This window comes from Oryzias latipes, chromosome 17 (assembly GCF_053564925.1).
Source record: "Oryzias latipes strain Hd-rR chromosome 17, Olatipes_Hd-rR_3.1".
Taxonomy (NCBI): domain Eukaryota; kingdom Metazoa; phylum Chordata; class Actinopteri; order Beloniformes; family Adrianichthyidae; genus Oryzias; species Oryzias latipes.
In genome coordinates, this window is record NC_136253.1 from 29,558,600 (window position 1) to 29,581,650 (window position 23,051).

A 23,051-nucleotide genomic window follows, 5' to 3' on the forward strand; every position below is an offset into this window, starting at 1 on the left:
GAGGGGGAAACCTTGATTTTATCCATCATGTCCTGGATATTTATTCAGAGGCAGTGAATATTGGCTTCAAGAGGAAATGGTCTCTAAAAAGAGGGGAGGAATTTCTTGGTTTATAGTGGAATTGGAAACAAAAAAATCTAGTAATTGCTGTTTTTGAAAAATAAAGCTTGGAAATTCCTGTTTTCACTGAATATAATCTAAGGGTGTTTTTTTTTTTTTTTTTTAGTAGTATGAAAACGGGTTATGTGAAAAAGATTAACTTCCAAGAAACTTCCACCTGTTTCAAGGTTCCCTGTAGAAATGCTGGTGGGGGAAAGACTGACGCCATTGGGCTCTTTGTACTTTTTGCAATTTTGCTTTTGTGTTTACAGTAATCAACTGGATCAAGGTTACACGTTAAATTTCCTCCTAATTCTGTGGTTAAAAAAACAAAATCAACTCCCACTTTCTGTTGATGCAGGTTTTTTGAGAAACGTTTGGCTTTTCAACAATGTAAAACCAACCTTTTCATCTTAAACTCTGTCAACAGTTAAATATCAATAAATTGAGTTTTATGTGTTATATAATTTTATAGCAAACACTGCTAAAGAAAAAAAATCAAAAGTGGAAGATGTGGCAGCAACTTGCATCCTCATCGGCCCCTGCCGCCTGGATCTGTGCTGATGACGTAAAATGAGGCAAAAGCAGTGCTTCATGTTGGCGTGGGAGGACGGCTGCAGCATGGTTTTCCCTTGTGGGAGTGTGTTCTCTTTCCTCCTGCTCTAAAAACAATTTCAAGTTATTTCTGTGAAGATATGCTAGCCATGAACCGTTTGATTTAATCTGGCACTCAAACATTTGATTTGAACTGTTGAGAAGTGAGAATCCAGTTTTGTGTTTTGCCAGTTTGTCCATCTTTACATTATAAATACTTTTGAATATCTAAGAAATATCAGGAGACACAATTTGGGATCTTTTTTAATGCAAGATTTTATGCTAAGGTAACCACAAATGATCTTTTACACAGATTGGCTCCATGTTGCAGTTTATAAACCCTGCAAACAGTTAAGCACTAAAGGAAAGCTAGCTTTTTGTTTCTCGCTTATTTGCTCTTAAATTAATGTTTACTTGACAGTAATATGCAGGTTTGTTTTAATTGGGGTGCAGAAATAGCAAAACTACCCACAGGAACTCATGCAGTCCTGTAATAATGCCTGGTATGGCTGCAACACTCATGTTGTTTTGGGGTCTGAAGTTTTTTGGTTATTTAAAACCTCTTTGACTCTTTATAGAAATATCCACAAGTGTTAGCTGAAGAACAGACATGGTTTTGTGTTTACTAGAGCTTCAAAGGTGACAGATACCTTCTCTCAGAAATGCAACGATCTTAATAAACGGTTCATTCTTTAGTGTCAGTAAAATGGCATGGAGACGACCGACCTTCTAAAGGTTGGCACTAGACGCTCACTGTTCTCTCTGAGCTCTCCATTCCCTTCTGGAGCTTGGAGTTCTCTTCACGGCTTTATTTCAGGCTTTGACATCTTTTTTAGACACATTTAGATCAGCTTTGTGCCTAATTTGTTATCCAAACTGACTCACTGTTCGTTCCTTTCAGCGTAACAAGTGAAGCCGTTGATCACCTACTGTTGCGTATCATTCCACCCCCTCACATCAGGGATCCCCTCTCCTTCCGTGGCCCTGAGAAGAAGCGTCGGCCGGTTTGCGTCACTCTCACGCTTTTAGTTTCAGGCACCAAACAAGGCATAATGCTTTTGTTTGCAACAGGGGGGCCTCACCATATTTGTCAGCCATCTCACAGGGTTATTACTAGTCCTTGAGTGATGACTGCACCCCAAATAGTGCAGATTAAAGCATTTTTGACATGTTTTCTTCCACTAATTTCATTTTACGTTTCAACAAATGTAAATGATCAGTTTCTGCCCAAACCAAATTGTTCGTTAAAGTGCCGAAATGTTAAAACGTATTAAATTTAACATAAAGTGATGGCTATTTAAGTCGTTATTTAAGATAAGGCTAGAATCAGTGAAAGCATCACATTGCATAAGCAGTGTAAATGCCAAAATTTGATCAAGTGATTATTTCTGACATTTGACAGAACATTTTAACACCTTCCCTTAGCCTTCAGTTGATGCAAGCTGTCTGTGTACCATGTGCAGATGGTAAGACATACAGTATACCTCTGCTGGTCTTTGAATTACTGATCAAGGGTGAGTTCACTGTGAAATAACAGAGTTATAGCCTAATCACGTTAAAAAACTGTAGCAAGTGATCAAACCTTAGATACAAGTTCTCCAAATAGACATACATATTACCTCAGTTTTTATATATCACTTAATTACCAGTAAAATGCAAAACAAATAAAAAGTGACACAATCTTTGAGTAAAATGTTGGAGTTCCTGCAAAATTCTCCTTTTGTAATTGGAGTTTTGTGAAATAAAATTTCGCAATACCAATCGCAGGAAAGTTCTGATTAAATATGTATTCTTATTATTAGATAAAACATGCTGCTTTAGCGGTGTGTTATGTCTGATGCAGAGGTCTGGTTGCAGCTTCCTGCATCGTTTACTGGTCCCCTCTAACAAAAAACTGAGACGGCAGGCATGTGTTTTACATTTTCTTTTCTGTAGGACACAAATGACTCCTAGGGGTTCCACTTTAGATGTTTAGACTCTTATATTCCTCCTACAAGTCTGTAAAATAAAAAACTAATTGAGCACATTAACTTGAGGCAACCAGATCAATCAAGGCTAAGTTCAAGGTTGATGTCCACAGCTCTGCTGTGGCAGCAAAAACAGCATGAAGAAATATGAACACGTCCAGACACATTTTGCAATATTTAGCAGACAAAAAAGCTAAATTTGGGCTCCAAAATATGCAGCAAAAAATCCTAACATGAGTCTTTGAGTCATGTTTTGAAACAGTGATGAAGTCCCTTTGAGATATATTTATTAGTAAAAGAATTTACTGTTGTAATAAAAGTTTTTTGTATAAAATAATAATGAATTAATTATTTTAATAATGTTGAAATTCCATAAGACAGCATCCTTTCCAAAGATTAAAGTCACGTTTGAAATACTGATTTTTTTTTTAATAAAATAGTTTAGCAAAAAAATAAATAAAATAATGCACAGTAACATTTTCATATTTTTGTGTATGTTAGATTGCTTTTAAGAAGATGACCCTTTTGTGGATTTGATGCATTTTAACTTTAGGTTTCCCTGAACATTTAGCTGATAAAACCCATCAAACAGATATGTTTAGTTTTTCACTATGTGTTGTCCTTTTTCATCATTTTCCATTCATTCTGAAGCAGAGGTCTCAAGTTTCTTCCCAGGGAGCCACTTCCAGCTCCCTGGAAAAAAGGAGAATTTGACCTAGATACAACTTATTCCTGTTTTATCTATTTGATTATATTTTTATTGTACCATGAATGAAAAAAATACACTTCCTGTAAATAATTTTATAATTACAGTGACACTGTTTTGCAGTCCTTCTTCTCCTTAGCCCACCTGATACGTTTCCTCCAATGATCCAGGTTCAGGAGAGGCTTGACCCGAGGAACTAGACAGTTGTAGCCCATCTCCAGAAAGCATCTGAATGTGATGGTTTTTGAAGCTGTTCCTCCACCTCAGAGGTTTGTGTACACCAAGCCTAAACTTTATATTTCCAACCCCTGACCAATGCAAAAGAGCTTTATTTATTAGACACATCGGGGTACAAGCAAGAATTAGAGTTGAAAATAATAACAAAAAATAAAAAAAGATTATCTGAATGTTACTAGATAAATAACATGGTATTTTTAACTTTTAAGTACCTCCTAAAGGGTCATGACGTACCCCAGGGGTACATGTACCCTCTATATGAGAGGCACTTTACCATTTTTTATTTGAATCTATAAGGTCCCAACTCTGAGATGGAGGCTTGCATGTGACTCATCTTCATCACCTTCATTTATAAAGTCTGTACATTATTAGTTAAACATAATAAAAATAAAATGTTAAAAACAAATTTAATAGGCAAAGTAAGGGACTGAAATCATAAAAAACAAAAAACATTTTTGGAAAAACCCTATATATATTGGTAAATATATAATATAATAGTATAATAACATCCTGAACTAATTTTATATCTGTTATATCTGAGCTTTTTTCCCGTCCTTTTTCGTTGTGTGAAGGAACTTTGAAACTCCTGTGAATGACTGAGCACCACATTGCCGCACACACACTTGTGTAACCGTTTAGATAACAGCGGGCCGTTCCGAGCCGCTCTGGACCAACCATGGCCGCTGCTTCATTCACCGGCAGCTGCATGCTAGTGATTTGCTCCCGCTACTCGCACGCCGGTTTGGTATCCGTGGGTTCCCACGTGAAGGAGGTGACACCCTTACATAAAGAGACAGACAGCGCTGCGGACCAATCACAGCGCGGAGCGACAGTTTCCGCACCCGCCCTCACTTGTCATCCTTTCTCTGATTGGTCAACGTCACTGAGTTTCTGAGAGTGGCTTTGGCGCAGGCCAATCAGCGCGGGAGGGGCTGGAAATGAGGTCACTGCCTGCGTTGTGGAACCACGGCAGTGTGTGGACTCAGCCGGAGCTGGAGAAGGCAGCAGCGGAGCAGTGGAGCGCAGGGTGATCTTCACATGGGAGTCCGACGGAGTGCCTCCTAACATCAGAGGCTCATTTTGGGAAGACACCGCCAACACCAGAGGAGCTTTTTCCATGAGGTGAGTCTGTGGAGTTTGTGGAAACTGATGCGCAGCACTACTGTGTTACCTATTTTTTTTTATTTCTGTATGATAATGATTAGGTAACATGTTCTTTCAAAAAATATTTGAAAATGAAAGGTGAGCAGTATTTATTAGACTGACTGATGACAGCAGGAGCTGCGCTCCATTCAAGCTCCGGAATGACGCGGAGTTTAAGAAACTTTTCTTCCAAAAAAATAAAAATAAAAATAAAAAATGTGGGGATAACGCATTTGGAGGACACGGCGTGGAGTGACCGGGCAATGGTGGCATTAAAAATGTACCTCCATGCGAAGGTGTCACATGAAAACTCCAGCATAACGCCTTACATAAAGTCTACTGCGCCATGCACATGACGGGACTCCACACGCAGATACCATTAGGGATTTTACGGTATGCGATGATGCTGCATCATTCCCCTCGTTGCTTACATTTACCCCCTAAAATGCAAAAATATATCTGCTATAATAGAATGAACTCTTGCAAAATGCAAAAATAACCCATAAATTTGGGAAAAAGTAGAAAAAAAAGTTGACTAAGTGCGCAACTTTTTATTCTAATGCGTAAAACGAGTCCCAGCTGTGGGAAACTTTCTCTTCCAAGTGTTAAGAAAGATTTTTGTGAATAAAACTTTATTTCATTTTCAGCACACAGCATCCAGGTGTACCCTTTTAATAAACTTGCATCATAGCCGCAGGCTGATGTGGCCAAATTCAGCCTGCCCTTTGTGTTTGAGAAGGAGGAGTAAGAGTGACTGACGCACAAAGGGGTTGGCAAGGAGAAGTCGTTTACAGGTGTTTATCTTACTGTGGCAGACTGTCCAAGGATTGCTATGCATATTCACGGATGTCCTCAACCCACATTTACAACACCTGGGACAGCCACATTACTTTTTTATGTTCACTTTAAAAGGCAACTGTTCCAGGTTGAAGCATAGTTTGTTGCCCTTGTCAGCCGCTGCTTTCCCAGTAAAAGTTTGGGAGTTTCCTGTCTGCATGTGACTTTGCAAAGCTGTATGACTGAATTCTAGGAGGTCAATGACCTAGTGGCCAAAATGAAAAAAGCCTTTTTCCGGGCCAATGTGCAAAATGATTTAACAGGTCAGAGTTTTGCAGTGAATTCCTAGACGTCTCTGCACGTGAGAAGAGTGGACTTTCATGGTTTTCACTTCATCAGTTTTGCTGACATGGATCAAAACTGAAGCAAACCCCATTTCTTATCAAAGTGTGCAGCAACTGACTGATAACAGATGCAAAATCTGACTTTTTTGGGGGGCGTTTAGCAAGTTATAAACTAAAAATCAGGATGGTGCATGAAGAAAAACCTGCATTTGAGTGCTGTTTTTTCCATAACATGTGGCTTCAAAATAGAGCAGCAGCCCCAGCGTTGCTTGTATAAGAAGGGTTGAAATGACGGATTAGATAACATCAGAGTGCTGTCATAAGCATGCTTTTACGTCAGTTAAATGTGGGTTGTGAATAATTAGGTAGAGATAAACCTCTAAGCCGTCGTAAGATTTCAGTTGCAAATGAACAAAAACAGCTGAATCGGAAGATATGGTTGCTGATGAAACCTAAAACAAATCCATGCAAAACTCTTTAAGCTCACCTATGTCATTTAAAATGTTTAGATAGCTTATTACCTCACATTTGTTTTATTTAATGGTTTTTTCCTGCTCTCTTTCAATTTAAGTCATTCATCAGCATTTTATTGGTGAGTTTTTATGATTCTATTATGTTTCTGCAGCATTTAGCTGACTATAGAATGTTTATGCCTTTTTTAATTTGCCACTTTAAAAATTCCTAAAAAAATTTTTTTCTGTGATTGTTATTTCTGCCTGGCAGCTTGTGCGACTTGTTTAAACTGCAGAAAAAGTTTGTTGAAATAAAAGAAAAAATCAACTTCTATAAATGCTTTTATTATTTTAATTTAGGGGGGAAATCTACCTTATATTGTAGGAAGAACCTTTTAAAGTCTTGAATAAAACGTTACTCCCCATGGCAGTGTGCTTTGAAAAGATTCAATTAAGACAAGTTTTAATTCTTTGCTTTAACAAAAAATTTGTAAATAATATAAAGTAAAAATTGTCCTTTTTCTTTTTGAAATGAACCAAATTCTCGTAGACTCTTTACATCTATGGTGTATAAAGGTCCATATAGCCAATTTAAACCTTTAATCAAATCAGAATCTGCACACTGAGCAGTTTGCAATTCATGATTGTGTTAGATCTCTCGCAGGGCTGTTAAACATCTGCTCCTTTTGTGGTTGTGCAGATGGAGCAGCTGCCAGGCCGGCCCTCGTGCACTTTGACCAGAAAACGCAGTCCAACAGTCATTTTACTTTGTCATGGTCTGGGTTCAGAAATTATGCAAGGGCAGTCAGAGTTTAAGACTGAGAAATGACTCTGCAAAAGTAAAGAAGAAAAAAAGTCACATGTGAGAAAAAGTCAGGGCCTCCCTTAAGGTAATTTAGCCTGAATGGATGAGTCAGTTCTCCGCAGGGAAACAGCTAATGCAGCTCTTCCCTGTTTCTATCTGTGCAGCCATGCAATTAGAAACAAATTATTTTATGTACAACCTTTACTGGGGTACATTTTTAGGCTCTCATCAGGCTGTTAAAGGGTAGTTTGTCAAATAAATATGCCTCTTATGTCCCTTTTCCATTCTGATTTTGATCTTATGTCTGACATACAATGTAAAAAAAAAAATTCAATTGTTTTTTTTTTTTTTAAACCATGTCACAAATGAGTCTGTTTTTCTTTTCATTATTTATTTAAAGAATGATCCCTAAACTGTTGCATATTTTATCATTTTATCTGTCCTAAAATCAAACTCTATCTTGATATTTTTTAAAGTCAGAGAATCCCTCCCTGGAGATTAAGGGAGATGGTGATGTGCCAATAGGAGCAAAAGTCCTGTAGTATTAAAACTATCCTGAACTTTTGGACTTTGTGGAACACGTTGACAGTCCATTCTTTTCTTTATTTTTTAATATCAGACTTTAAAACGATCTTCGATTTGAAGAAATGATGACAGAATGTTTATCTTTTTTTTGCAGGTGATTTACTTATTTTCTGACTTGTCTTTTAGTTGGACGCATTTCCTTTGTTTAAAGCATAATTTAGCTTTCAAAAAAGAGCTAAACCAGAAGGTGGTTCTTTGCTCCAAAGCCTCACAACCCCCTTTTTGTCATCACCTCACGCCTCATCCGTATGCTGACCCACTTCACTCAGCAGCACAGACACTGAAAATAAGCCGACCATACAGCAGGTCACAGATAAGCAGACTGTTTACTCACTGCTTCTGCCATCTGATAAGACCTCCGGAATTGTTAATTATTACCAAAAACCTTTGCTTTACCATAGCTATTTTTGGAGAGTTGAGCATGGGGTCAGGTTGCTCAAATCTAAGGCCAGTGTGGGTTTTCAAATGATAGAAATTTTGTCTAAAAATCTTCCATCCACAAAGAGAATCTAAGTTATACTGATATTGAGGCTAATTATTATGCAGAGGAAATAAATGAAAGGCTTAAACACCCTATGGGGTAAAATAATGATTTGTCAGTCACAGATTTTGAAAGTTGTTTCACTTAAAAAGCTGATCTGAATGTTCCATCATCATTGCATCTGGAAGAGACTGTAATGTAATAAAACAATCCAGGTAATGACTTTGTATGACTTTAAACATATTTTTTATACAATTGGGCAGAAAATAAGTCCCTCACAGAACTGTTACTTCTTCTGTAAGCTCTTCTTTCCTGCACTGGCTGTCAAATAGTCAAACTGCAACCTGGCCACTGAGACCGAAGAGCTGTCTGAGGACACCAGACTGTTTTATCTGATCTGGGATGAACCCATGAGAAGCATGACAAGGATCCCAAACACGTCACCCAGGCAACGAAGGAGTGGCTACACAAAAGCAATACAGGGTTCTGGAATGATCCAGCCGACTCCAGACCTCAATCCTTCAGAGAATCTCTAGAGGGAGTTAAACGACTGTGTTGCCCAGCGACAGCCCCAAAACATCACGTTTCTTGAGCAAGATCTGGATGGAAAATTTGACTAAAATAGCAGCTATGGTTTGGGCAAACTTATGAAGACTAACAGGAAATGTTTGACGTCTTCCATTTTAAACCAAGGTTACATTACAAAGTATTGAGGTGAACTTTTGTGAGTGACCAAATCCTTATTTTCCTCTCCAATTATACAAATACATACTTAAACATGCAGAATCTGTGACTGAGAAATACAGTTCTTCTTTTTTGGCAGATCAACAACAGTTTATTTTTCATTCTTTGTTGTGGAGATCTTCCAAACATTACGCTCACACAAAGTCAGAGTCTTAACTCTGCTGTCAGCACATCCTTAGTTTTATTCATGCAAAACAAACAGGAGTGACGCACAACAGGCGGCTGACGTCAGAGAGCTCCAGCATGTTTGAGCATGAAGGTAAAAAGTTGAGGAGCGTGAACTCCTAGAATAATGAGGCTCGGATGAATTAAGGACTCAGACTTGAAGGTGGCCATTTTTCATTTCAAGGCTTATAGAAAAGTATTCTTGATCTTTGAGTTTGAAGGATAGACATAACTTTCCACATGGAAAGTTGTTCAGAGTTTACTTAGTAATCAGCTAACAGGGATTTGATTTTTAACAGATTTTCGGATGCTAAAAAATATTCTTGTGATGCAAAGTTGATATTTAATATTTGCATTATTGGAGGTGTTGTGAGTATTTTAGCCTGTTTTTGACCAAACCTCCAAAATGCAAAAGAAAAATGTTTCAAGTCCCAGTCTTTTCATCTTGACCATTGATCTATTTTAAATATATCTTTTGATAATGATTATGCCATTTGTGAGCCAAAATTTAAAAACCTGTGTTTTTTTCAAGGACATTGTTTTCTCCAGAGCTGCAGTAGTTCATTAGAAATTCACCTCTGATTTGTTGGCAGGATAGTTTGCGTGCAAAATAAGCTTCTTTTCAAACAGATTTTTTTCATCTGCCTCCGATTTTACAACAGTTTAAATTAAGAAATACTCAAAAATGTAATTTTGAGCTAATATTCTTAATATATCTCCTCCATAATCAGAAAAATGTCAACAGAACTGGTTAAGAACCCATTTATCATTTGAAAGCATTTTAAATATGTCACATGTTACGTCAGATATTAAAAAAACATTTGCTTAGAAAATGAACAATGATGAGAATTTGACGTTAAAAACAAATTTTCAATTATGATAGTTTTTTCCTTTGTGTATGTATTTCAGATACATTTTAAAATTGCTCACTTTTTTGGATAAAATTCTTTAGTAAGGCTGTGATTATCAGTAATAAATGGTTTATAATTGAAGCAGTTTAGTTCTTGAATAAATCCTTGATTTGTAATCAAAAAGTTTATATATATTAACACCTTTGGTCTTCCATACAATTTGTCTTGAGTTTTGTATTAAGTTCATTTGTAAATATGTTTTTGTGAAGTGATTTTTGTGCTAAAGACGTTAAAATAAAACCCTGATCTGTATTTGATCCTAACTGATCACGTTTCATCTTGTTGTAATGAGAACAACCCTGTGTCATTATGGACTAAAGCTGCTTGCAGCACCGGTATTTATCCCAAGCATCTGGATGTGCATGCATTACTTTCATGGTGGTCGTGGGCTTCAAGATTGTAGCTTTCAATTCCTGCCTGATAATTATTCAGTCTAGCTCTCTTCTCTAGTTTCTGCTGTTGTTAAAAGTGTCACTCTTTTAGGAGATCACTTTAAATCAGTTTTACTTTTCCAAAGCTTTCATTTTTACTATCTCAATCAACCTTTGTGGTCTTCCTCTGATCAGAGTTACTTTTAACCTTTTATCATTCATTGCAAATGTTGATCTTTTCAAACAGCAGGACACATTTAACAGTTTGCATTGATTTTATTCTAGGGCAGTTCTGCTTTGGTGCCACACGGGCCCCTTTAGGCTTTGGAAAACAGGACAAAGTTCCACCCTGTTGACTCGTGACCTATAGCGATATCAGATGAACCTTGCCTAATGTTTGCTCTAAAATCCCTTAAAAGAGTGAGAGTGCTGAGACGAGACAGACCTGCTGCTTTCAAAGGTCACACTGTCTGACCCAGAGAGTCTCTCACAGAACATCAGAGAGGTGTATGCAGCACCTTCAGAGCTTCAGACCTTTCTATGATGTTGTCAGAAAGTAAAGCCTTAGTCACATGCACCTGTATTGTATGTCTGGGCCTTTGGAGGGTCGTGGACAGCAGTGGCTGCATCTTAACGGGAGGCCCGGTGTGTCTTTCAGTTCCCTTGAGGCTCAAGGGACCTCATGAAAATGGAACGTACCATTGTAGTGCGTGTTCTGAAGGAATCATGAAGTATTTGTAAGGCTAATATATGACATTTGTTTGATGCTGTCATGCGATGCCCTTGAGCAACAAGCAAAAGTTTTTGTAAACGTGTGTACCGGTAATTGGGTATTTCGGGCTTCTGCATTCCAAACGCCTGCGTTCACACGTCGCTATGCAAGTGTCTACGACCATTTTCGGGTTCTTATAATTCAATAAAGTGCCAAATTGATTGCAGAAAAGAAATGAATAATTGTGGTTTGTGCCTGACCAGAATTATATGACACCAACTCTTTCATATATTTTTAAAAAGCTGTGAAAGAAAAAGCCTGGAGAAAGATTTGCACTGCGTCACATGCCTGGTGTGTCCATAACTTTACAGTCAGGCACCACGGAAGGAATGCGCAAGGAGCATCCAAAGAGCACCCACTCATCGTGTGATAGTACTAATGGGACCTTTGTGCATTCAAAACATTTTTTTTAAAATGCATGTGTATGTCTCCCCTACTTCACCCTTACTTGTTGCATATGTAAGTGCTATGAACTGTTGCCCGTAGAAAAATAAAAAAGGCAATGCTTTTGCTTTACAGGCTCACCGAGCGGTCTATGACCTTGGTATTTTGCTCGGGCCACCTGCGTGCCCCATTCAGGTTTTTTTGCCAGCTCAAAGCCCTTACCAGTCCATAAGGGCAGTTGTGACTAAGGCAATATGTGTTGGAATTAGTTCATATCCACCTGGGTTTTTAGTGTAATTGTGTTTGTTAATTTTTTTAAATCCTGTAATCTCTTTCTCTCTACAGATCCATCTTGCATTTCCTTCTGTGTCCCCCTTGTGAAAATGGGGTGATTTCCTTCTTTCATCATCCTGTTGAGTAACCTGGAACCGGCCCAGGGCAGAACCCACTGATGTCAGAGGATTCAGACTCCAAGCTCTATTGCTTCTCGGTGCAGGAGGACCATGATGAAGCGTCAGAGTGTAGAGCGTCCACCTCCGGCACCACCTCAATCTCCAGGGGGGCGTCGGGGTGCAACTCAGTGGCGCAGCTCCACAGGTTGAGCGCCTACGGCCAAGCCCGGCCCAGTCTGGGCCTTTCTTCAGAAGGGAGCGACAGCAGCGGGCAAGACCCCCAATCTTCACCATGCAACATTCGCAAGAACGCACACTCTCGGCTGCTGCCCGAAGAGGACATGGAGATAAAGAGCAGCGGGTCCAGTGGGAGTGGGACGGAATCTCATGGCAATGAAAGCCATGGAAACGACAGCAACGGGAACGAAAGCCACAGCCACGAGTCCCTCGGCAGCTCCAATGGCAACAGTAAGGACTCAGCATTGCTGGAGTCATCTGGAAGCCATAAAAGGTAAGCGCCGTTGACAGAATGACAACAGCAATGTGCTTTGCTGTTTCTGGAAGGCTTTTTATGGCTGATAGTGTGCCTTCTCCAGAGAGCCTCCTCTGATGCACAAAATTTGAAGAAAAAAAACTGAGACTCGGAGAGAAGAGTTAGAACAATCAAAGAAAATAATACAAAATTAAAAGAGACATATTTAACTTAGTTTACTTGGCATTAAAACAGTTTTAGAAGGAAGAGAATTGGCCGCAACATCAAACTGCTTTCTATTATTTAAGTTCAACTCCAGCTATGCTTGTGCGTTTGTGTTTATTAGGATGCATTGCTACAAGAAATACAGTTTTCAAGCTGATACAAAAAAAGAAAGACTAAAAATAAGAAAGAAAAAAAATCTTAAAGTGAAAAATCACTTGAAAGTAGAAAAATGATGTGTTCATGCAGCAAGTTATTTTTACTTAACAAGGAATTAAGATATCAAAATCCAGAAACAAGGAGTTCCACACAAGCAATCAAAAAGGGGAAAAAGCCAATTGTTTGATAGAAAAACTTAAAACTAAATGTCATATAGCCCAATAAGTAGTTTCTTTGCGAGTTCTAAGCAAATTATTTGTAAGTTTTTATGTATCTAATTTGGTTTATTTTGATGTCGTTGACAAAAAAACTAGTGTAATAAGTGCAAATGATTCATTTTAGTGTAAAAGTTGTTCCATCTTAATAATTTCTCATGAAATCTAAAATAAGTGCATATTCTTAGAACATAAATCTAAATTTTTGATTCCAAAGTAATGACAAAGAATGTCTAACTTGTCAATATTCATTGAACTTTAATATAAGATACTTAATATTGGACTAAAAATTACTGTTTGTTTTTTATCTGAAATCAAGTTTTTCCACAGTCAAGAGTATGGAGCAAGGACTCATTATAACAAAACTATCCTAATTATTTTAGATTGTAGCTCTTAATGAGACAAAAAAATCTTAACTGTGCTGATTTTGAGAGAAGCTTAGAAAGGTGTAGAGCAAAGAGAAGTTAAAACAGCTTCAAGCCTGGTAAAATATGTGCATAGATGGTTTGGGCGGATCAAGTTTAGTTGTTGTTTTTAGATGTTTTGTCTATGTTTGGTTGTTCATTCTGTCTTCCATATGTCCTCATGCTAGCGACGTAGAACATGCAGAATTATGTTTACCACTTTCATGACTAAATCAATGCATCTGTGAGTACCGGATGTGTTCGTCTACGCTGACTAATGTCTTTATGCAAATGAGCTTCGACAATAAACTCTTGACCCGGATGTGCATTTGAACATAATTGAACCAGTTTGATTGATTCCTCTCAAGTCTTCCCCCGCAAGGTTAAAATTTGAATAATGCTTTCTAAATGGCACGGCTGTTAAATGCACTCACGCCGCCCAACTGAGCAATGACAGGCTTTAAGGTAAACCTGCGCATCCTGTTTGTATTTTAAAGTGCCAAAGGAGGATCTGTCCAGCTTTATTCACTTTGAATACAATCAGGTTATCGCCCTCTAAACTAGATTTCATGCCAACCACCATGACACTCAAGTTGAGTCAGATCTTGTCTGCGCCGGCTGTCGTCAGCGCTTGTTTTTTTCAGTTGTCAGCCTGCAGGCATCCACAAAATTCTTTTTTTTCTTTTTTTTTTTTACATTTTCATGAAATGTTTAGCAGAAATTAAAAAACAACAACTTTATTTTGATTTGAGGTATTTGTTTTTCACCTTTTTATGAAGATATTTCAAACCCAAACTTGGCAATATTTCATGTTTGCAGTGAAGCAGCCAGAAAATGTCACGCTTTGCTTGTTCTTCCCATGAAGAAGGATGATGGTTTAGTCCAGGGGCTTACCTAGCTTAAATGTTGCAGCTTCTTTTGCATTAGGAATAGAAACATTAAGCTTTTGATTCCCCCAAATTGTCAGCCAAGGTTTTTTTTTTCTTTGTTAAGACCTTTAAGGTAGCTTTCAAACTGAGGCAGAAAGTAAAAGGTGAGCATTGCAGTCTAGATTTCAGCATTAGTCAGCCTTAACCTTCGATTCTCGCTGTTTAGATAGAACAAAACATTTGGGAAAAGTTCAAAAAAGTGATGAGTCTGCAATGACCTCAGACATTTTTAGAAGAAATTGCAGCCGGGGAAGGAGATCGCCATAAAAGAGGAAAAAGAACGTTCTATACCTCCCAGTTGGAAAGCCAAATAGATCAATGCCAGATGGATTGCGTCACGCTGGTCAACTCCTTGCTGTTGCTATGGCAAAAGGGAGTTTTTATCTCTTTGTATCTGGGTGGAGCTTCACGCTCTCATGCTCTGACGTTAACTATTAACTTTGTCCCGTCTGACTCACTGTAACAGATCTTTAGAATCCAGACTTTTTTTTCTTCTCTCCAAGTCAAGCCTTCTTCCTGTGAGATCAGATCGGCACGCAACAGTTGCCTCCCTCGCCTGTTCATATTAGGAATTCTTCCACTCCTACATTTCTCTGTTTCCTGCTTGTTTCTTTGACCTCCTTGTCCCTCCCACACTACAGCTGATCTTCAAAAACAAAATCGATTCGGCATCAAAATTTAAATTTCATTAAATCCACCTTAGTCCCGTTCAGTTTAATACTTAATTGAACCTGATTAAAAATCATTTTTATTCTATATCTTTCGGTTTTATTTGCACCTTAGACACGTAGGGTCCTTGGTAGGGGGGGTGCTTGGACATCACTGCCAGCAAGCAGCAGATGTCCTCCTGGCACCCTACCCGCCAATTTTAACCGCACCTTAGACATTTAGGGCCCCTTGGTGTGGAGGGTGAGGGGACATCACTGTGAGTAATCAGGAGATGTCCCCTTAGTGCCCTACTCGCCAATTTTAACTGCACCCCCCTTAGTACACACACCCCTCCCCCTTCAATATATACATTCAAACATAAACACACACACATGCACACAAACACCCTCTCAAACACCCATACACGCACACACATTTTACAAGGAAGGTGGGACCTGGGTCCATCTGTCCCCTACCCCGTCCCTGGTGGGGGGTGTGGGCCCCTTGGCGATGGCGGCCGTGTCCCTTGGGTGCCGGCTCCCTGGGCCCGGCGGTGCTCTCTCCGCACGGTGGGGGGGTTCATATTACACCTGAGCCGGGGGTGTTCGTGTCCCTGGGGGGTGGGTCCTGGTCCTTGCCCCTGGGCGCTGGGCCCCGCCAAACTTCCAACATGGCCGAGCCTGGTCGGGCCATATTTATAACATCCCTTATGGGCCGCCCTTTTTTCCCCGGGGTTCCCCCCTCCTGGGCGGGGGCGGCGGGCCCCTGCCTTGCTCCTACCTGGACCAACCGTGGGCCGGGTGGGTGGCTGCCTGGAGTGCGGAGCGGGTCTCCCTTGGGGGGTCCTGGCTCGTACCTGGGGTCGGGGCGGGGGGATGCCCGGAACTCCTGGGTGGTGGTGGGGTGCTCGTCTGGGGCTGTGGGCGTCCCTCTCCGGTGGGGCCCTGCGTTGGGCTCTTCCGGCGCGGCGGGGGGCTGCTTTCCTGGCTGGGCTGGGGCGGCGCTCTCTTTCCCTCTGCGCCTCCCTGCTCTCTGGCTCTGGGGGCCTCGCGGCGGTCCTGCTGGCCCTGGCCTGGGTGGCGGTCTTGGTCGCCCGGGGGCGGTTGTTCCCTGCCTGTTCCCGTGTGGCGCTGGGGGAATTCCGGCTGCCGCTGCTGCTGCGGCGGGGGTATGGGTGTGGGGGTGGCTGGGCGCTCCTCCTCCTTCTTTTCACATTCCACCATCCATTTTAGAAGAACATAAACACTCACCTGAGCACAGGTGTTAGCTCACCTTTGCACTAATAGTTTGCATGATTGAATGAATGAAAGATTTCACACTAGTTGGTTTAAAGGCATAAGTATGCGTTCGTGAACACTATCTGTTTTGTGTGCATGTTGACATGTGGACATTTCTGCGGCTAGCAGGTGTGTTGATAATATTTGAGTGTGTGTGAACAGGCCCCGCCCTTTTTGTACTACATTTGAACCGTACCGTAACGATAAACAACCAGTAAACCTGCCTGCTCTATGCTGCTTCATGGTCTTACCCCCCTTCCCCTCCTATTATCACCCTCCTACCCCCCCCTCTCTCTAACGTCCCTCTCTCTTGTTCCCCTCTTTCCTTTTCCGTCCGGTCCAACACCAAAGATTTTCAAACATGATTGAAATTAATAAAGTTTGGCCTCAATTACAAAAGGGGTTTATTCAGACATACCTTTGGTTTGTCTGAAGATGAATAACCCCTCTTGTTAGAATAAAATATGTCCAACACAAGAGGCCCTCAGCTCTCATCTGTTTGCCTAGCTGTTGGACAGGACAAGTTAAAAAAAAAAAAAAAAAATCATTTTTATTAATAAATAAATACATTTTGACTTTTGGCAGCTCCACAATCAGAGGAAAACTCCTTTTGAACAGGAAGCCCCCTCCCGCAGCGCCAGACTCAGGGCGGGACAACATTAAGAGGGTCAGAGGGCACCACCATGGAGGTTTCCTCCAGAAAGAACTCAATGGAGTCACCTCATAAGAACTTTATATTACAGTTATGTCATCAAAGTTGCATTTCTAAAATATTTACTCCAAAAATCTATCTTTCGACCAGCATTTTAATTCAAAAAACATAAAACTGACACTGTTGTCATGAATCCCCAGTTCAGATTCTTTTTGAAACAGGAAGCATGTATTAGTCATCAGTTTCTAAAAAAGCTAACAAAAATGTGCTGGTCATGTGTGCGAGTTTCTAAAATCAGGCTGATAAAGACTTGCATGCCTTAGTCACAGAAAACCAATATATGTGGATATGGGCTGTCTGCCGGTGAAAAATGGGTAAACCTGTATGCAGGTGGACCGCTCTACCGAGCAAAAATGTTCACGCACATTCTTTTTCTAAGGGCTTGCCGTGGGCATTGTAGTTAACACTTATACAACACGAGAGGGGGAAGTAGGTGAGATGCAGGTTTGTCATACCTATCTTTCATTTTATCAACCCCCATTTGGGTCAAGTGCTTGAGAGGATTTGTCTCTGAGCCTTTCGTAAAATCACATTCCATTTTTAACCTCGTAAAATGTTTAAAATAAAACGTAATCAGAAACACGTGAATGGAGGTCGTGTTTCTGAAGGATCCTTTAACAACCCCATCTGGAGTCAAACGTTGTCTTTTGAAATTGTTAGTTCACTCCTGGTAAAGATGCTTCTAAAAACAGAAGTTTATATTTCTCTGTCCGATGAAAACTTTGATTGTCTTGAACATGCCTATGCCTAATAATGGTAAACTTCATTTATAGTCATATTTCCGAGTGGAAAAACACACCAGCCCATGGCGGCTCGACCTTGCCATATTCATGTGCAGCATTTTCTCTGTTAGTCATGACTCCAAAACCTAATGCGCCACACGGACAAACACAATCTGTCCGTGACAGGTCTCCGTCGTCGAAGCGGAGCACACAGACAGCCCTTATCTTCATCTCCTCTCTCCCCTCAGAATAGAAGCTTTTGGAGCATCCTCTTTTTGTAGCTGGCTTAAAACTGCAAAGTAATTATGTGTTTATTTAGACCACGTAACAATACATGTACAGACTGTCTGGTCTAAAACCAGCTGTTATATTCTGTGGGACTGACAGCTATTTGCAACCCATTTAGATACTTACATGCGATTTAGGAAGCTATTTGTGAAGATGTTCTCTATTCTTAGAAGTTAAGGAGGCTTTCTATAGTAACTCAAGTAGTAGAGCACATGAGTCATTTTCTCAGAGAGCTGATAATAGTCTTGGTTAAGCTTGTCAGCTGATTCTGCACACTACAACCACACAGATCAGTGTGGGACTCAGGGTTTCCTTCTCTGTGCTAATTACTGGGCTGGTAGTAGCAATTACCAGCAGCTATAAATAATAAATAAATAAAATTAAAAAAGAAGAACAGTGGCCGAAATTGGTTCTCCAGGGTTAAACTGTTAAAGCAAGTTCCTGGGAAGATTGTTCATCATCTGTCTCAGGTTAAATAATACTTGAAGATGTCAATTTCAGTTTTTCGTCTTTATTCTTGGAGATCTCCCCAAAACGTTTTGATTTCTTTCACTAAAGACTTTTAGAGAAAAGATCCAGAGCATCACTATTTCTGTTATTTTCATCATTGTTCTAAATACATTTTAGATGTTTTTCTTTGTAAACAAGCTCCATTAGTCTCAAATTCTTCTTTTGTTTATCATGTTCGGTATTTATTTTGCATTTTAAACACGTGTTTTTGTTGTTTCATTTATTGTTTTGCAAAAGATTGTTTATCCCTGATTGATCAATTTCACAGGCACTAGCAGAAGAAAAGTGCTATTATTACACAGTCAGTCAAGGAGAAGAGATTTCAGTCTCTGAAGTCTGAAAAAGGCTCCGGTGTTTCTAAGAACCTCTGTGTCTATTGACTAAAGCAAAGACCCACTTGTGTTTGGAGAGTTTTTTTTATAAAGGGGATTGCTATTTTCTTTAGCCAAGTTAAATCCATTACACACACTAAGCTTTGTTGTAGTGAGTCACTGTGTCTGAGGGCTGTTGAGAGTAAACTATTACTGCAGAGGAAAGCACCTTACAGTGTGCTGTTAGGGCAAAACTTGAAAAAAATGGCTTTATAAAAATGTATAATTAATAATTTATAAAATGTACTAATAATAAACAGCATTTAGGATTTAATAGACCATTACAGAACCCTAAACTCTATTATAACAACTTGGAATGAACACTGGGAGAGATATGACCTGTTGTAGTTTTATGCATAGTTTTAAATAAGTAAGTAAACCTGCTTAAAAATAAGCCATGAGCAGCAAGAAAAATAGCTAGAAAGTAGTCAAATAATCTGTTCATGCAGCAAACGAATTTTCTTAAAAATGAAATCATACAAAAAGATATCAAAATCTAGAAACAAGGAATTCCACACAAGCATTGAAACAAATTGAAAAAAAGCTAACTGTTAGATAGAATTACTTAAAATTGAATGTTATTTTGCCCAATAAGTACTTTATACTAGTTCTTAGCAAATTGTTTGTGGGGGTTTTTGAGTTTTTGTGTACTTAATTGTAGTTTGTTTAGTTTACAGCGATAGAAAACTAGTGTAATAAGTGAAAATGACTCATTGCAGAACCAAATGTGAACAAATTAAGAATCATGAAATCTAAAACTAGTGCTTATTCTTAGTTTCCAAAAGAATATCATTTTGTTTTATGAATATTTCTTAAATCAAGCACTTTGATTTTTACAGTAGTCTTTGACTTATTTTAATGATTATATACTTGTTTCTAGATTGTAGCTTTTAATGGGACAAAAACTCTCAAATGTGCAGATTTTCAGGAATGCTTGGAAAGATGTAGAGGAAAGAGATGTTAAAACCGGGTCAAATATCTTGAATGTCTAAAAACAAGGTTTTAAATCTTTGCAAGAATCAAAATGTTTGCGGCGTGCCCTCTGAAGAAACGTGGAAAAAAAGAAGCTATAGCTTTTAATAATTTTGTAGTTGTCAGATTCGCTACAAAATGTCAAGTTGAACTTGTTGCCACGAATGAGCTCACGTGTTGCATCAGTGAAAACAGATTTAAAAAAGGAGAAAGAACTGCTTTTCTTTTGGAAACCTGGAGTCATACAGGAAAAAGCAGTTATTTTTAAACACGTTATTAATATATTCTCATCCTCTCAGCATAGAAGTCTCCGCTGTGCCCATCCGGGTTTTGACGCCTCATTTTGGCTGTATTGCTGCGTTCCCGCTGTGTGCCCATTGAGCTGCAGACGAGCATTAGTTCCTCAAGAGGGAGAGACTGCGTCCGTGCTGGAAAACTTGTCTCTTTGTAGCTTGGCTACAAAATGGGTTGTGAAGTTCTGTTCCTTTCAAGTTCTCACAAAAGACCTTCTTTTTAGCCTAACTTCACAACATCTCACAGCTGGAAAATGAGCACATTTGTCCTTTTTGGTTTTTTAATGGTGACAAGATTGTCTCTGACCCAAAACACGTGAACATTGTGCCCAAAAGGGGAAAATCTCAAACAACATTGAATGAGCCCCCCTTTGTGGTGGTTGAAGTCATTTACCTTCCATTTTGAAGGTGCTCTGTTAATACTTTTCCTTTTTTTTCACAGTTCAAACTCCCACAGTCCATCTCCTCCAAGCAGCTCCAACGCCTTCAGTTTGCTGAGCTCAGAGCAGGACAACCCTTCAACCAGTGGCTGCAGGTTGGTGCACAGCTGCTGTCCCACCACACAACATCCTTGTGGGAGCTATCCATTTCTCTTTCTTGTTGCAATGACTGACATTTGTCGGTGCATGTCTGCCTTGCAGTAGTCAGGAGTCTGCCAAAGCAAAGACCCAGAAAGAGGTGATCAAAACCTTAAAGGAGCTGAAGCGTCACCTGCCTGAAGAAAAGAGACACAACAACAAGTCCACCACGCTGAACACCCTCAAGTATGCGCTTCGCTGCGTCAAACAGGTGGAAGGTATGCACCCTATAAAACCAATTTTCGACTTTGGGTTTCTGCAATGTCTGATCTACCAGAAAAGAATTAAAAATATCTCATTTGTAAGTAAAAGCTACCAAAATTGTATTTGCTAAATGTTGCTTTTGGTAAAATTGGAAAGCAGAACCAATGCAAAAACACTGCAAAACAAGACCCCTAGAAATAAGTATAAGAATTGTTACAATTTGAAGAGAAAAATTAAAATAAGCAACAACAACAAAATCTGCCAATGGGTTAAAATACATACATTAGACATATTTTCTTACACTAAGATTATTTTGTTGTTGAAAAACTTTCTGAATGCACTTTTTTTTTCTGGTGACTCAGAAAATAGGAGGATCTTTTTATTTTACAATTGAGTTTTTGCAAAGCATTTTTCTTGTGAGGTTGAAAGATAATGGTTTGTGAAGGCTTCTTTCAGCCCCATCTAAATGTTTGCAGATGGAAATGGGCGGTTGTGTAGAAAAAAGTCTCGGATACATTTTTTTCTGAGCATGACACACTTTGGTGTAGCTCAAGAATGCCGGCATTACCTCATCGTCTTCTTATTTGCTTTCTCCCTTGTTGTCTGATTTTTTTTTTTTTTTTGGCCTTGGATGATCTACTTTTAAACCAAAAATGGGTTTGATCTTTTTTGCTTCTTGCAGCCAATGAGGAGTATTACCAGCTGCTGATGATCAACGACAGTCAGCCCTCTGGTCTGGACGTTTCTTCTTACACCATTGAGGAAATAGACAGCATCACATCTGAATATACTCTCAAAAACAACGTGAGACAAGTTTCTGTTAATGCATTTCATGCTGCATGAAGATTTATTTGAACTTTGATAGCTCATATGAACTCACCAATCAAACTTTGTCTTTCAACAGGACATTTTTGCGGTGGTAGTGTCTCTCATCACAGGAAGGATCATCTACATTTCTGATCAGGCTGCCTCCATCCTGAACTGCAAAAGAGACGTGTTCACTGACTCCAAGTTTGTGGAGTTTCTCACGCCGCAGGACGTCAGCGTGTTCTACAGCTTCACCACTCCATACCGCCTGCCCTCCTGGAGCATGTGCACTGGAGCAGGTACAAGGAGGGCATTTCACTTTGCAAAAGCAATATTCCATAGTCTCTAATTTTGTTAAAGACCCACTCCAATCATTTTTGACGTATTGCAAAGTTAGTGGTTATGTAATCATGATTATGCCTTTTTTAGGGAAAGCTATTTTTAAAAAGTTACATTTTCTAAAACATAGTTTCTGCAGAGCAGCAGTAGTCCAGCAGAAATTCACCTTTGAGTTGTGGGCGGAGCAACCCAGCCCCTCTTCCTCTCCCCATTGCTGAGAGCTCTCCCTCAGCAGGGAGGAGGGTATCTTTAACGTCACAAATACATTCTTTTTCAAACCACATGTTTTTCAGAAATACTCAGAAGTGCAATTCTGCAAAGCTTAATTTTGTATATTTTATATATTTGTCCTCTATCATTAGAAAAATGTTAAAAAACAGGCAAAAATGTGATTTTCATCGGAGTTTTGTCTTTAAATCAACTTGAAGTTAGCCCAGCATGAAATCACCACTCTGGAACACTCCACCTCCGCTTCATAAGCTTTATTTTAAGTTTGTGAAATCATGTAGATGAAGAAACTACCAGATCTTACCAAGCATGCAAAACAGCAGGGAAATCAGCTTTTACTGTGCTAAACTCAAGGACTCTGCTGGCCATCTGGCTGTGAAATCAGACACGTCAACAAGCACTGAACACAAAGCCAGTAAATCACAAGGCACCTTCATCAGTTTGTAAATTAAACTGGTGTCACCTGTAGAAACCAATCTGTGTTGGTTTATAGAGCACAAAAATAAGCCTTTTGTTCAGGCAAGGGTCTCTAACAGGGTCAGAGAGGAAGACATGCATGTATTTACAACATTATTTGCCTTAAAATGACAGCAACCTTGTCAGAACTGCAGTTTCTCATTCTGTGCCCTTTTCACCTCTGGAGGTCTTTGGTTTAATTCATGAAGTTAGAATTTGTCTCTCTTAAGGTTTATTGCATATGCAAGTCTGACATCTTTTCATGGCTGCAGGTGTTAAAAATATTTCCCTTCATTTGGCCAGATGGAGTTTTTGT

At 39.5% G+C, this 23,051-nt stretch overlaps 1 protein-coding gene across 4 annotated transcripts in view; it reads left to right on the top strand.

Moving 5' to 3' along the window:
* The first annotated feature begins 4,549 nt into the window (after window positions 1–4,549).
* The window catches only part of per2 (period circadian clock 2), a 30,039-nt gene continuing 11,537 nt past the window's right edge, over window positions 4,550–23,051 (top strand). For all 4 annotated transcript variants that reach the window (XM_011486861.3, XM_078935195.1, XM_078935196.1 and 1 more), the window contains exons 1-6: window positions 4,550–4,725; window positions 11,883–12,440; window positions 20,566–20,658; window positions 20,765–20,919; window positions 21,588–21,709; window positions 21,810–22,011. In XM_011486861.3, the coding sequence (XP_011485163.1) occupies window positions 11,989–12,440; window positions 20,566–20,658; window positions 20,765–20,919; window positions 21,588–21,709; window positions 21,810–22,011 (1,024 nt within the window). In that variant the 5' untranslated portion in view covers window positions 4,550–4,725; window positions 11,883–11,988. The remainder of the gene's footprint in view (window positions 4,726–11,882; window positions 12,441–20,565; window positions 20,659–20,764; window positions 20,920–21,587; window positions 21,710–21,809; window positions 22,012–23,051) is intronic.